Source organism: Mirounga leonina, unplaced genomic scaffold (assembly GCF_011800145.1).
Source record: "Mirounga leonina isolate KUSES-001 unplaced genomic scaffold, KU_Mleo_1.0 Mir_114, whole genome shotgun sequence".
Lineage (NCBI taxonomy): Eukaryota > Metazoa > Chordata > Mammalia > Carnivora > Phocidae > Mirounga > Mirounga leonina.
This window is the reverse complement of record NW_023270265.1, coordinates 26,609,397-26,621,990: the sequence shown is the minus strand read 5'-3', so window position 1 is coordinate 26,621,990 and position 12,594 is coordinate 26,609,397. Positions and strand designations below refer to the sequence as shown.

The window sequence follows — 12,594 nt, the reverse complement described above, 5'->3', positions numbered from 1 at the left end:
CTGAGGTGGCCCATCAAGTCTCGGGGCACTGCCCCGTTTCTCACCTTGACAATACCTCCAGCAAATTCTGTTTGTCCCCATAATAAACACATCATGAATCATTCATCTTTAATAGATTATGCAAATTAGGAGGACATAAAATCAACAAAGATCAATAACTGCAGCCGTTTAATTGCCAGCAAAAACATTTTAAGAATGAGCATAATCTGCAGCCCTTTCTCTGGTAATGGCACCATTAATCCAAACATTGGATCTTGGCCTAAGTGTAGAAAAATCATTCCCTGCCCCCACCTCCTCCCACCTCCCCTCCCCCACCTCTCCACACACTTCTCTCTTTTTGGTAATTTCCAGTTTCTGAGCGAGTTTCCCGTCATTACCACTGGTGAACAGCTCCGAATGTTAATGGTTCTGCTTTTGTTACTCCTCGCTTGATTGAAATGTCGCATACAGATTGAGATGTTAGTGCTAACTTGCCACCTGGGAATGTCAAGCTGGGTCTGAAATGAACTTTTCTCACACTTGGATCCAGATGGATCAGCCGGAGATGTTCCCAGGCTGAGCTGGGACCGTTCCAGGGCGATGGCAGGGGAGGCGGGCGGGGGATGCTCAAGGTGGAGACACTTTTCTGCACCAGCCCGAGTTCTCCTGCAGCAGGAACCCTACCCGAAGATCCATCTCTCCACCCCAGGGAGCCCCTGCCTTCTGGACTGTGGCCCTAGGCACAGAGAAGCACAGCTGGGATGAGAGAAAAGTCTCCTGGGCTCTCTTTCATCAGCAGCCTGGGGTGGGCCACCTTCAGGAAGTGGCCACTGAAACTCTCAGCAGATGAGAAGGGTGGCCTGGCCTGCACCATCTCTCTGCCTTGGGTCAGAACACCCAGCAGCTCAGAGAGCTTCCACGTTGGCCAAGGAGGGCTCATGTCAAGGGCCAGTTGATAATAGGCTATGTCCTGACCCAGCTAAGGTTGTCACTCCCAAAAGCCCCATCTGGTTCCCTGACACTTCCAGAACTCAATCTCTGATCGCCTAGCAAAAGAGCTCAACCTTGTCTGGGCTGGAAACTGTTGTACCAGGACACCCCATGAGGAGAGCCCGGGAAAGCTAAGGACAGGGCTCTCCCAAGCCCACAGGTGGAAGCTCGATGGCCACTCACAGCCCGGCTCGGGCCTGAGCCCTACTCAGATCAGCTCCACGCCAGAACCAGGGCCTTGCTCCCTGCCTTTGCCACCAGCTATGACGATGGCTGCCTACAGCCCTGCTGCCAGGTCCCCAGGCCGCCTCCGCCCGCCTCGCTCAGCAGGTAACGCCTCAGTGTCTCCCAATCCCCACCGAGACCCTTCTCAATCATTCTGTCTCCCAAGGAACAAACGGCACATTGGCTTTAGTGTCTCCAGAATAATTAGGTGAATTTTAATAACACCTCAATGTGTGTTTCTCCCACTTGGGCACTTTTCTGGCCCGGAAACCCTTCTGCAGTGCCAGAAGCCTTCCACAGCCTGCAGCTCTGCGGCCTAGAGCTTCCTTAGCTGGGCCCTTCGCTGCACCACACCTCGGCCTTCTTCCCCTCGAGCTGCCCCTGCTGCTCCTAATCCATGGGAGCAGCTGGATTAGATGTCCTCTCTCCCTGCATTTGACTGTGGGACAGGCTTGAACCTGCCTGGCCTTGAAATCAAGCCTCAGTCTCAGTGATTTCTCTGGGAAGCAGGAGAAGGACTGCGATAATTGTGCTTATCTGTAACCACAGAGCTGGATGCCACGCCCTGAAGCCCAAAGCCACAGCTCCGCAGGCTGCCTAGAGGGAGAGGAAGCCAGATCCCCCAGGAGCCTTGGAGGTGTGGGAGTATGGAGGCTGGACACTGCCCCACTCTCCTCAGCCTGGCCTATTTACCCTCTGCATTCTTCTGTGCACGTCCTCACAAGACGCATATAATTCTGGGCACCTCCGCGGAGGCAAGAGAAAAGGCAAAGAGAGAGGCAAGAGGATGGGTAGAAGGAATCAGCAACAGCTCCTCCTAGCTTTGACCTTTCCAGGCTGAAGCACACAGAGACCCTGACCACAGTTTCTTCTCCTCACATCTGCACACATCTGTTCAGGATTCAGAAAGTACCCTGGTTTTTGGAGGCTCACTCTCTCTGCAGATATCATGCCAGCGGGCCCACGGGTCACACTGGGCCCCAGATGGCATGGGCTGAGGTGCCCCTACTGAAAGCAGTGCCCCCCCTCCCCGCCCCCAGAAGCCTCCTTACCGGTCACAACGGGGTATGTCTGCGTGCCTGACACGTTGCTGCCCAGCTCAGGGTTGGTGGATGCAGATAGACTCGACTTGACTTCATCAAGCCCAGGGGTCAGGGCTGGGAGGGAGTACTCGTTCCCCTGGGAGAAGAGAGAAAAGCGACAGCTCTCTATTGATAGGCACATGAACATGCGGAGAAAGGGCTCAGTGTGCAGATGGGGAGGAGGAACGGGGAGCCTTCCCAGATGGGATGGAAGGAGATGGCCGGGCAGAGGGAGGGGAGCGAGGGAGGGGCAGGCTCAGCAGATGATGGAGAGTTTTGGGGGGGGGGTAGACCTGACTCCGGGTAAGCTGGAGGTGCAGCCTGTAGTTATTGGTGGTGATCCCAGCACTCTTTAAACCACTATAGCTTCTCCTGCCTAAGAAGCCCCAAGGGTGGAGTGTAGCAGTTGGGTCCCCCCTGCTGAGAGGCAAGGGGTGTTTTCAGGTCCCCCTGGAGTCTTGGGGAGGAGGGGCGGACCATGACGCGCTGATGGCGGAGGCAGGAGCTGGGGGAAGGGCCGAGTGGGGCCTCTGGCCTGGCACTGCTGGGCTAGCTGATCGGGTGCTGGCGCCCCCTTTTTAAAAAACAAACAAAGACAGCCCCACGGGCCCCTCGCTCTCTGCCTGTGCACTGGGGTATGAAATTGGGGAGGGGGAGAGTCCACATGGCTAACAGAAGGGTGGGAGGGGGCCAGTCATTGCCTCTGAAAGGGTGTCCTGCCCGAAACACTCGGGTAATTGCCTTTTTATTGCCGTCACCGCTCAGCCAGACCCCGGAGCTGGGCCGACCAGGAGCCTGCACAAAGCAGGAAAAGTTGCCCTGATTAATATTACGTTAAATTAAAACTGATTTTCTGCTCTTTCGGGTCCGTTTTTTTCCCTTCCGCTTCCTGGCCCCCCCAGAGGGCCCCCTCCCCTCCCCTCCCCTCCCTGGCTGGCCGGGATTGCCTCGTCATTTCCAATTCCTTCTCGTATTGATCTTCCTGTAGAAATCAGTTTTGTAATTAGCTGCAAATTAGGCCTTCTACTGGGGGTGAAGCTGCCCCCTGATTTATCACCAGAGTAATTCGCTGTGATCGGAGAGAAATTAAAATGAACTCAATTAGGCTTCGGATTTGCTTTATGGGCCCTGCTCCGAGTTTCAGGGGGAAAAATGACTGTGCTGGTGTTTAATAGTCTAATGAAAGTAAATAAAGGTTATTCATTGTAATACAGCCGGGGACTCGTGGAGGGTGCACCGAGCCGCCCGCCTCGGCCGGCTCCTCCTTTGTTGGTTTATGGCTCAGGGCACCTTAAAAAGACTTTTGATTTTTGTTTTATGAAGACAAACAGCTTATGGGATAAAAGGACGGGCGGAGAGAACGGCGAGCGGCTGGGAGCTGCCGGAGTCCTAGAGCGGAACTGCGCTGCGTGGAGCCTGCGGGGCCGCGCGCACGCACGTCCGAGGGCGCGCGTGCGCGTGCCCGTGCGCGCCCAGTTGACTGCTGTGCGGGGGCTGTGGGCCTGGCTTGGGCCGTAGGTTGGGAGGAATGGGAGTGTGTGCCCTGGGGGCCCCTGTGGATGTGTGGGTGCAAGCAGGTGCTGGAGGTGTGCCGAGCTGTGGTCTGGGACAAGGCACCCCTTCTGGCAGATGGGGGGGGCTGTGCTCTGAGGACTTTGAGCTGTGAGTGGGGGAGGGAGCAGGTGCCTGTGGTGGTGGGTAAACACGTGCACATGGGTAAATGCGAGGAGTTAGGAGATGTGTTTCTACGTTGTGTATTGTGTGGGTGTGTTGTGGGCTGCGTGGCGCACTGGGCTGTTCTGCATCTGGACGAAGTATCAGGGCGGCGGGGGGGGGGGGGGGGGGCCAGGGGGGGGGGGGGGTTAGGCCGGCCGCCTACCTCTGGTCACACTGGACAGCTGGACTTGGGAGCAGGAGGCAGGCACCGAGGGCTCTCCTTCTGACATCGGGCGAGAAGAGCACCCCGGCCTTGCCCCAACTTTCTGTAAGACCTCCGGGCCATTAAGGCAAGGGACATGGCAAGAGGACAAGGATGTCTCCTGGGTATTCTATGCCAGATGTGTGGAATGACAGGGCAGGAGGGACCTGTTAGACCTTACCCAAGTCCTCCATTCTACAGATCGGGAAACTGAGGCTCTGAAAGGAGACAAGACTTCCCCAAGACCTGTCACCCATCATTTCTAACTGCCATATACCATAATGGTTTTTCTTAACTCTGCCATAACGTCCTTGTGTGTGTCCACTCGGCCCACACACAGTGCACCCATATGCCGTGCATGTGACGCTGGTTACGCGCGTTCTCCAGAGGCCTTGTTCTGCCCCGTTCCTGTCCACTCCTGCAAGCAGAGAGCTCCTTCCTCACCTGTTCTGATTTGATGTGCTCTGATGCCTGGAAGACGTCGGGGTAGGAAGGACGCTCAAAGACCCGATCCAAAGCTTCCAGCTGCTGCTGGGTGAAGGTGTCAGCTCGCAAGTGCTTCCGCAAACTGTCCACGCCACTCTGGGAGTCTCCATTGGGGACTGAGCCCTCGGACACATCTGGAGGACACACAGACACTGGGGGCATCAGCGCGGGCCAGCACAGGCACGGTGGGTCAGGGGGCTTTCTACCTCCTCTGGGACCCCTCATTCCCAGCTTCTAGGCTAGAGCAGCAGACCCAGGGGCTGACCGTGCCTCAGAGATCTGGCTGGGGAAGCCAGAGCCTCTGAGTGCGGGGGCCCGGGGCTGCGGGGAGGACTGGGCAGAGGTACAGCCAGGGGTCTCTTTAGGGGATGTCTCCCCTGAACCCCTTCTGTCCCCAGGCCTGTGTCAGCCTGGGGGAGGAGCTGGGTGTCTCAGACCAGCATTACCGAGCCTGTGGAGAATTGAACTCGGCTCTGAGATGAATTTCAGTTCCACTGACTCCGAGGGTGGAAAGTCATCAAATCTCCAAGGCTGAGTGTAACATGGGGGCTGGGTGAAGTAATTAACTTCTCCACCGAGGGAGGAGGGCCCCTGAAAGTCAAGCGGAAGCATTCTGCTCGCGTTGGGCCAGGACTGAGACCAGAGCAGGAGGACAGCAGGTGGCCCATGAGCAGTGAGACACCGCCTTGGGCAGAGGCTAAAGGCAGCATCTCTGTGGGTGCTCTTGTGCCCAGCCCGTCCTCCTCAGCCTCTGTCTCCGACCCGGACTCTGACGAGGCCTCTGTCAGGGGCCAGCTCCTCAGGCCCCCGGCTCCCGCTGGTTCTCACAGAGAGCTGAGACTCACTCCGTGAAGGAAAGGCCAACGGTGGTGCCGCACTCGGGCCAATGCTGTCCGGGTCCCGCCCTACCTGGGCTTTCTGCCACCCTTCCCTCCCCATACCTGCCCCCCTGCGTCAGGTCTGTTAGAGTTTCCAGAGCACACAGTGAGCTAAGTGCCTGCTCTCTGTCTCTCTCTGAATGTCTACCCCCGGAAGCTGGGTCCTCGCCAGCCACAGCGTGGCTACTCCTTGGCTTCCTTCAGCCCAAGACCCACTGAGGGGCCCTGGGCCTGGGGCCAGCCCACGCTGTAGGCCTCAGGGTGTTCCTCTGGGACTGCTATATATATCAGTTTATAGGTGATTATACGATATGATATAATCAATATTGCATTATATACAGTAACACCGTACAGTATCGTTCAGGAGACCATAGAAAATATTACATATTGATTAACCTCAGCCTGCCGCCATCCTCTCTTCTGGCCTCCCAGATGGAGCATGGGGTCTGCTTTCCGAATGGGACCTGCTGTCTTCCCCTCCCTCCACTCTATTCTTCAGGAGGTGGGAAAGCAAAGAAAGTGTGTGTGTGTGTGTGTGTGTGTGAGAGAGAGAGAGAGAGAGAGAGACAGAGAGAGAGAGAGAAATGAAGAGCAGGATCTAGTCTGAGGTGGATAGACAGACACAGGGGCATCCTCCATGGTATTTCTATGTTCCCTGCATTCCTATGGACACAAAACTTGGTGGTTGTGTTTTTTACTGCGTAAGCCTCTGGAATGCTTTTCTGTCTTAGAGACTGTGTGTCTCTCGTATATGAGTCGGGGTGTGGCATATTTAGTTTTTCCTTTACTGTGGGTATTCTCTGTGTATATGCATTTGTACACGTCTGAACATCCAGAGAAATATGTGTCTGTGTAAGTGACAGAGCGAGAGCTGTTCTCAAAGCGTGTGTGTGTGTGTGTGCACGTGTGTGATTGCACGGGGAGCGTGAGCTCACGTGCCCCATGTTTCTTCTGTGCCTGCTTTTCTTTCAAGGATGTGCCATCCTCCTAATTCCACCCCTTGTAGCCGTTTGCCGTCCCACTGTGTCTAACCCTCCCCTGCTGGGGTCCTCCTATCTTTTAAGGAAGCCCTGCTGTCGGGCCAAGGGAGGCAGCAGTGTCTGTGGGTGTGGTTAGTGCAGTGTCACCAAACGGGTCCTGGGGAGGAAGGTGTGCATTTGTCTGGGAGCATGTGCTCATACATTATGTGCATGGGTGTGTGATATGTGGGGGAAGGCTCGTATCATGCCTCTGTGGGGATTTGTGTATAAGCCTGCGTGTGGCTTGGCTCAACCTTGTGTGTGTGTGTGTGTGTGTGTGTGTGTGTGTAGGGGCTGAACTGAAGCTTTGTCCTCAGGTCACTGGCTGGAGGAGTCTCTTTTCCTTCATTTATTCAGGGGCCCTTCAGATCTTGACAAATCTGTCACTCTAAATTTGCGAGAGATTATGGTGCTCTCTCCCCAGCCCGCAGAGAGGTGATATATGATATCTGCTGCCCCTATTGATTGCCTGATCTGGTGGCAGAGGCCGGCGAAATGAACTTGAAATGAACATCATGCCTCAACTCATTGTGCGTATAATACACTACTTAATCCCACATTTTTCAGCCGCTATGGAATTCAATTGATCAATCATGTTCCACTGATGGTACTGTTTTAGGGGTTATTGCTGCTCCCTCCGCTCACTGACCTATTTATTTATTTATTTTTTTGTATACTCAGGCCCTGGTGATAAGACAGGTTACAGAGGCAGCAATGGAAGGGGGAGGGAGGAAGGAAAGGCAAAGGGAAGCCTGTTTCGGAAGAGGTGGTGGCGGGAGGCGGGCAAAGGGAAGGAGAGGAGGAGGAAGGGCGTGGGGCTGAGGGAGAGAAAGAAGGTGCCGGAGGATCAGGGAAGCAAGGTGGTGTGATGAAAGCCTGCAGAGAACCCCAAGAGAGGCTACAGGAGGCTTGAGGAAACTCCCCAGAGGAGGAGGAAGGCAATGAGGAGGCAGGAAAGGCATTGGTAATGATGAATGGCGAAGGAGCATAAAGAAAGTTGTGGGGGTGGGGGCGCAGGGACAGGGAGAGGACAATGGCCCCACTGATGGGGACAGCAAGCTCTCGCAGGCTCTCTCTGGAGGAGGGGTGGCACCCATCCTTCAGCTGGAGAAGGATGGAAGGGATGAAGGCAAGGGGAGAGGTGGTTGGGAGAAGTCTGGGGTCAGAGGTCCAAGAAGGAGAAGTCCAGGAAAGGAGGAAAGGAAGAGGCAGAGAATGGGCAGAGGAAGAAGGGAAGATGCTCCTTATGCCAGAAGCCCGGGGAGGTGCTGGCTGGGGAGAAGGCACCTGAACAGGAAACCTGGGTGTCCAGCTAAACAAGGGCCTGGATGGGGGTGGGTTTGGAGGGTAGGGTGAAGAAGGGGAAAAAGAGAAGAGGAGCAGACACAAAAAGAGAACATGGAAGAAGAGACTAGAAGAGGAAAAGATGAAGCGGTGCTCAGCGCTGACCACTGGCAGGCACCTCTTGAGGATGATGGAGAGAGAGCGCTCCGGGTGGGACTTCCCAAGGGGTGACTCTCAGAGGTGACAGCAAGGGGAGGGATGGAACCGCACTAGGAGACCATTGCTCGGCCCAGGGATCCAAGGCTTGCTGGCAGAGCTGGGCCAAAACAGAGGAGGAGGCAGAAGCACGTCTTGATCTAGGTTTCGGAGTGAGTGGGGAAGGAAATGTATGAGTAATTAGATAGCATCCTTCTCCAAGAAGATTACTGACCCAACAGAGACAGCTCCCTTGTGCCAAGGAGCCAGGCCATGAGTTCCCTGTGGGCAGAGACCATGACTGAATGCATCTCTGTGGTTCCAGCGCTGAGCACGGACATGGGCATAGAGTAGGTGTTTGATGAGTGACTGAATGAATGACTGACCCAGACCCCTGGCTGAAGATCTCTGGACTGGCCACCTGACTGGCTTGGCACCCCAGAACACCCAGTCACCTATCAGGCAAGACTCATGCATCCCTAGCAATCAAAGGTTGTGGGAAGATCCACACCAGGTCCCTGGGTAGACTTATGCCCCTTCTTCACTCACCCCTACTGCTGGTGAGCTTCTAACAGCATCACTGTCAGCAACACCACCCTGCCCACCTATAGTGCCTTTGCTCATGGGACAGGGAACATCGTCTTCCCAGTTAAGAGCAACACTTGATCTAGGAGGTACAGAACCACCATCCAAAGAAGGCAGCGGAGGTCGCTTGAGAACTGGGACCAGAGACAGCCTCTAAGCTGGACTCCCCACACCAAGGCCTTGTCACAGACAGCAGGGGTGGGATAAAATGGGTCTATTGGCCCGTGGTGGGAGCTGGTTGCCAAGAAGTCCTTTCCTAAATGATGGGAGGGAGGAGGCCCTCGGCCTTTATCTTGATGAGATAAGCCAACCCCTTGTCAGGGTTCCCAGAAGAGGGCTGGAGTATGGTGGCCACGTGTCCGGGGCTTTGTGGAACAATTCTGATTTTAAAAATTCTCTTTCCCACTGCCAGGCCATATTTTTAGATTAAGGCTGGAAAATGTGCTTGCTGTAATTTTAGTAAGACCGCACCCCGCACCCTGCCAGAGCGAGGAAGGGACCGTGTGCTAATTAGCCTCCACGTGTGGAGGATTCAGCCCTGTTCTCCTGCTGTCCCCAGCCACCAGCCCTTAGCAGCTTACAGTAATCAGCTTATTACATGCCACTGAATCCTCCCCACAACCCTGTGAGGTCAGGACTGTGATACCTATGTGAAAGAGAGGGAAACTGAGGCAAAGAGACGTTAAGTAGCTTAGCCAAGGCTAGGTGGCTGGTTAGTGACAATCGGGATTTGCAGGTCTGCTTGACCTAGAGCCTACCCACTACATCATTTCACTGTGCTGCCTGGGTTCCAAACCCAGGGGCTCAGCTGGGGACCACTTGACTCCATCTGGGGCATGGTCTCCCTCCTAGCATCCCCACTTCTCTGCCTTGCACCCTCCCTACACTGAAGGCACAGCCTATGGCCCTGAGCTGGCTGAGCACAGACTGTTTGAAAATGACTAGGAGACACTTGGTCCAAATTTCCCATTTTACAGTAAGAAAAACTAGAAGGGGTGAGCAGTGAGCGGAGGGGGGTGGGGGTGGGGGAGTGACCAGTCCTGGGTCACACAACTAGGTGGTAGGGCTCTCAGGACTGGAGCCCATTCCGGGTGTTTTGTCCACTACAGCAAAAGCACTCTCAAGGAGAGGGAGCTACTACAAGTCCTTTTTGGAATAAGGCAGGATATAAATTAATTAATTAAACAAACTGCTGAGCTAAAACTTTGATGAATATTTTTCTCTCAGGGGAACAAAGGCTCATATTGTCTTCTCCTCTGACTGCTTCCTATTTGCTGAGCAGTTAACAGAAAGCTTTCACAGACCTTAGGTTATCTGGGCTTCCTAACCACTCTCCAAGGTAGGTAGGGATGATGATCCCCTTTCTACAGGTGAGGAAATGGCTCAGAGTAAACAAAGTGTAGATTAAATAAGGGTAGGTGGCTAGCTCAAGGGCATGTCCAGCAGGGAGCCTGGCACCAGGAAGGTGCTCCGTGGACAGCTGAGGACAGAAGGGCAATGGGCTGCAGGAGCTGCCTGCCCAGCCAACGCTCAGAGTGTGGGCTCCAGCTGCTGTGCCCAGTCTCCATGGGGACAAGGACAACTGCAAGACCAAAGATCATCTTGACTAGAAGTAGAGCCACTGACATGGTTAACAAAGGTTACCTTCGGATCGTGAGCAAATTATTTTCTTCTCATCTAAGTTTTCCCGTATTGTCCAGGCTTTGTACATTAAGCATGTACCACTTCTAGAATTGTTAATAAAAATGTCTTTTACTCCTCAGCAAAAGGATCTGATCTCCTCACTCACTTAGCCTTGTCACTCCCCATCTATTCTGGGCGTCCTGGGAGCAGAGCCCTACCTTCTACCTTTCTGATTCCAGGCCAGACCAATCATGAATAGTGTTGTCCAGTGAGAGCTCAGCAGCTTGGGCAGGAGGGAAGCCACTGAATAGCAGGTCTGAGGGATGAGGGCTAGTCACAGAAGTGTTCTGTCCTCCTTGTGGGATGACTTTCTACCTGAATTCTCAAAGTAGTCACTGCGAGGGACAAGACAAATTCTTGTGCACTGACCAAAAGGTAGGTGGGGTGATGATTAGAGACAGAATGAAATAATGCCATTTCCTTGGTCAGAAAGCACCCAAGGCTCATCAAAGTCCATAAAATCAAGGTGGGATGAACAAGGGCTATCCCCCAAGTCCCAAGAAGTAGGAATTAGGCATTTGAGAGGAATCCTTTTAAAGTACAGGAAAGAACTATGCTAACTTCAATTTTCTAAGCCCCAGTACACATATCTACCTATGGGGAAACTGACAACATTAGAGCTTTTAAATACATTCATTGAATCCACTCAACTTTACGAGGTACTTCTCATTTTTCAGATGAGAGGCAAAATTATTTGTTCAACATCATCCAACTACTAAGCAGCAAAGCCTGGATTTGAACTCAGGATGTCTGACCCTAAAGCCTTCTCCACTCTACCAAATTTGCCTTTAGTGTCAAAGATCATTACCATCATCATCATCATCATCATTTATGGACACTATGTACTAGGCAGGCTTGAGGTGCTTTAGTTCAATTTTACAAATGAGGGAACAAGCTGAGGGAGAGTAAAAATAAATGTTCAGGATCGCACAGCAGAGGGGAAGCAGTCTGGGGGAAAGTTAGTCTTACTTCATCCGGAGACAGAAAATGACCCAAAAGAGCGATAGAGGGAGAAGAGAGAAAAGCTCGGAGGACGTCGGAACAGCGCTCGCCGACTTCAGCCCCAGGCGGCCGGCCGCTGGAGGGGCAGGGGCTGGCTGCGGTTGGGGTGGGGGCTCCGGCTAACGTGGGCTCCATGCCGTCCGCCTCCGCCTCCTCTGACACTACCTTCCCCCTCTGCGGGGTTCACCCCCAGCTGCCAGTTGTTGCAGTTTCAAACTCAATTGTTCTCCTCGGTACTGAGGCAAATGGAGTCATTAATTACCTTCTATCGGCTGGGCTGAGTTCAGAACGCGATCAATATCCCCGCTTGTCATTCAGGGCAGCCCGCCGGTGCGGCCCGGCCCCTCCCCCACGCGCCGCCCGCCCTCCCCTCGGGGCCAGCCGGCCGCCGGGCTTACCCATCGGGAAGGAGTAGGGATTGGAGCCATGGGGAGGGGACAGGGCCGGGGGGGGGGGGGGGGGGGGAGTGAGGACAGAGTGGGAGGAAAGGGGATGGGAGGGAGGAAGGGAGGAAGGAAGGAGGAGGGGAAGCTTGGGGGAAAGGAGAGAGAGACAGGAAAAGGAAGAGAGGAGAGGCCTGCTGCCCTGTGCTGGGAAGGGCTGCAGGAGCCAGGCTGGAGAGTGTGCTGGTGGGAACCCAGTCTGTCCAAGGAGATGGCATGACATTCCCCGTCGCCTCCCATCCTTAAACCGGACAACCTTCGAGTCTGCCGTGGCCAAGCCAAGCTCAAGAGGAGGGCATAAAGCAGCCCTTGGAAACATGGCCCAAAGTGTAGGCTCTGAGCAAGACTAGGTTCTGCCTGGCCTTCTAGCCTTCACAGACCACCTGCTCTCCTTGACCAAGCTCAGCTTCTAAACACTCCGTGAGTTCATGGTAGGGGGAAGAGTGGGGGTGGTGCCTGGCCTGCCTGACCTCAGTCTTGCTGTGCCCATTTACACACCCATGTGCCTCTAGGGACACTATACCGCGTTAGTGATCTAGTAACGTAACACTGGACTAGGAGTGACATCTGAGTTGAAATCCTGGTTTTGTGGCTCACGTGCTACATGGCCTTGGCCAAGTCCCATGAGCTTTTCTGGATTGAGTTTCCTCAAAGTTACACCAGGGGGTGGCTAGTTCCTCCCTCAGCAGTATTAATTTCTTCTTTCTCTGTGTGCCAGTAGCCATCTATCCAAACCTCTATTGTAGAAATAATAATAATAACTGAAATCGATCCAGTTCCTATTACAGTAGCAGACACTCTGTGGAACATATAGACACTGACTTA

At 54.1% G+C, this 12,594-nt stretch overlaps 1 protein-coding gene across 4 annotated transcripts in view; it reads right to left on the bottom strand.

The window, feature by feature from the left end:
• PAX2 (paired box 2) overlaps positions 1-12,594 on the bottom strand; it is a 76,340-nt gene that overhangs the window by 14,835 nt on the left and 48,911 nt on the right. For all 4 annotated transcript variants that reach the window (XM_035020642.1, XM_035020617.1, XM_035020635.1 and 1 more), the window contains 2 exons: positions 4,639-4,814; positions 2,247-2,373 (listed from right to left, as the gene is read on the bottom strand). In XM_035020642.1, coding sequence (XP_034876533.1) covers positions 2,247-2,373; positions 4,639-4,814 — 303 coding nt within the window. The remainder of the gene's footprint in view (positions 1-2,246; positions 2,374-4,638; positions 4,815-12,594) is intronic.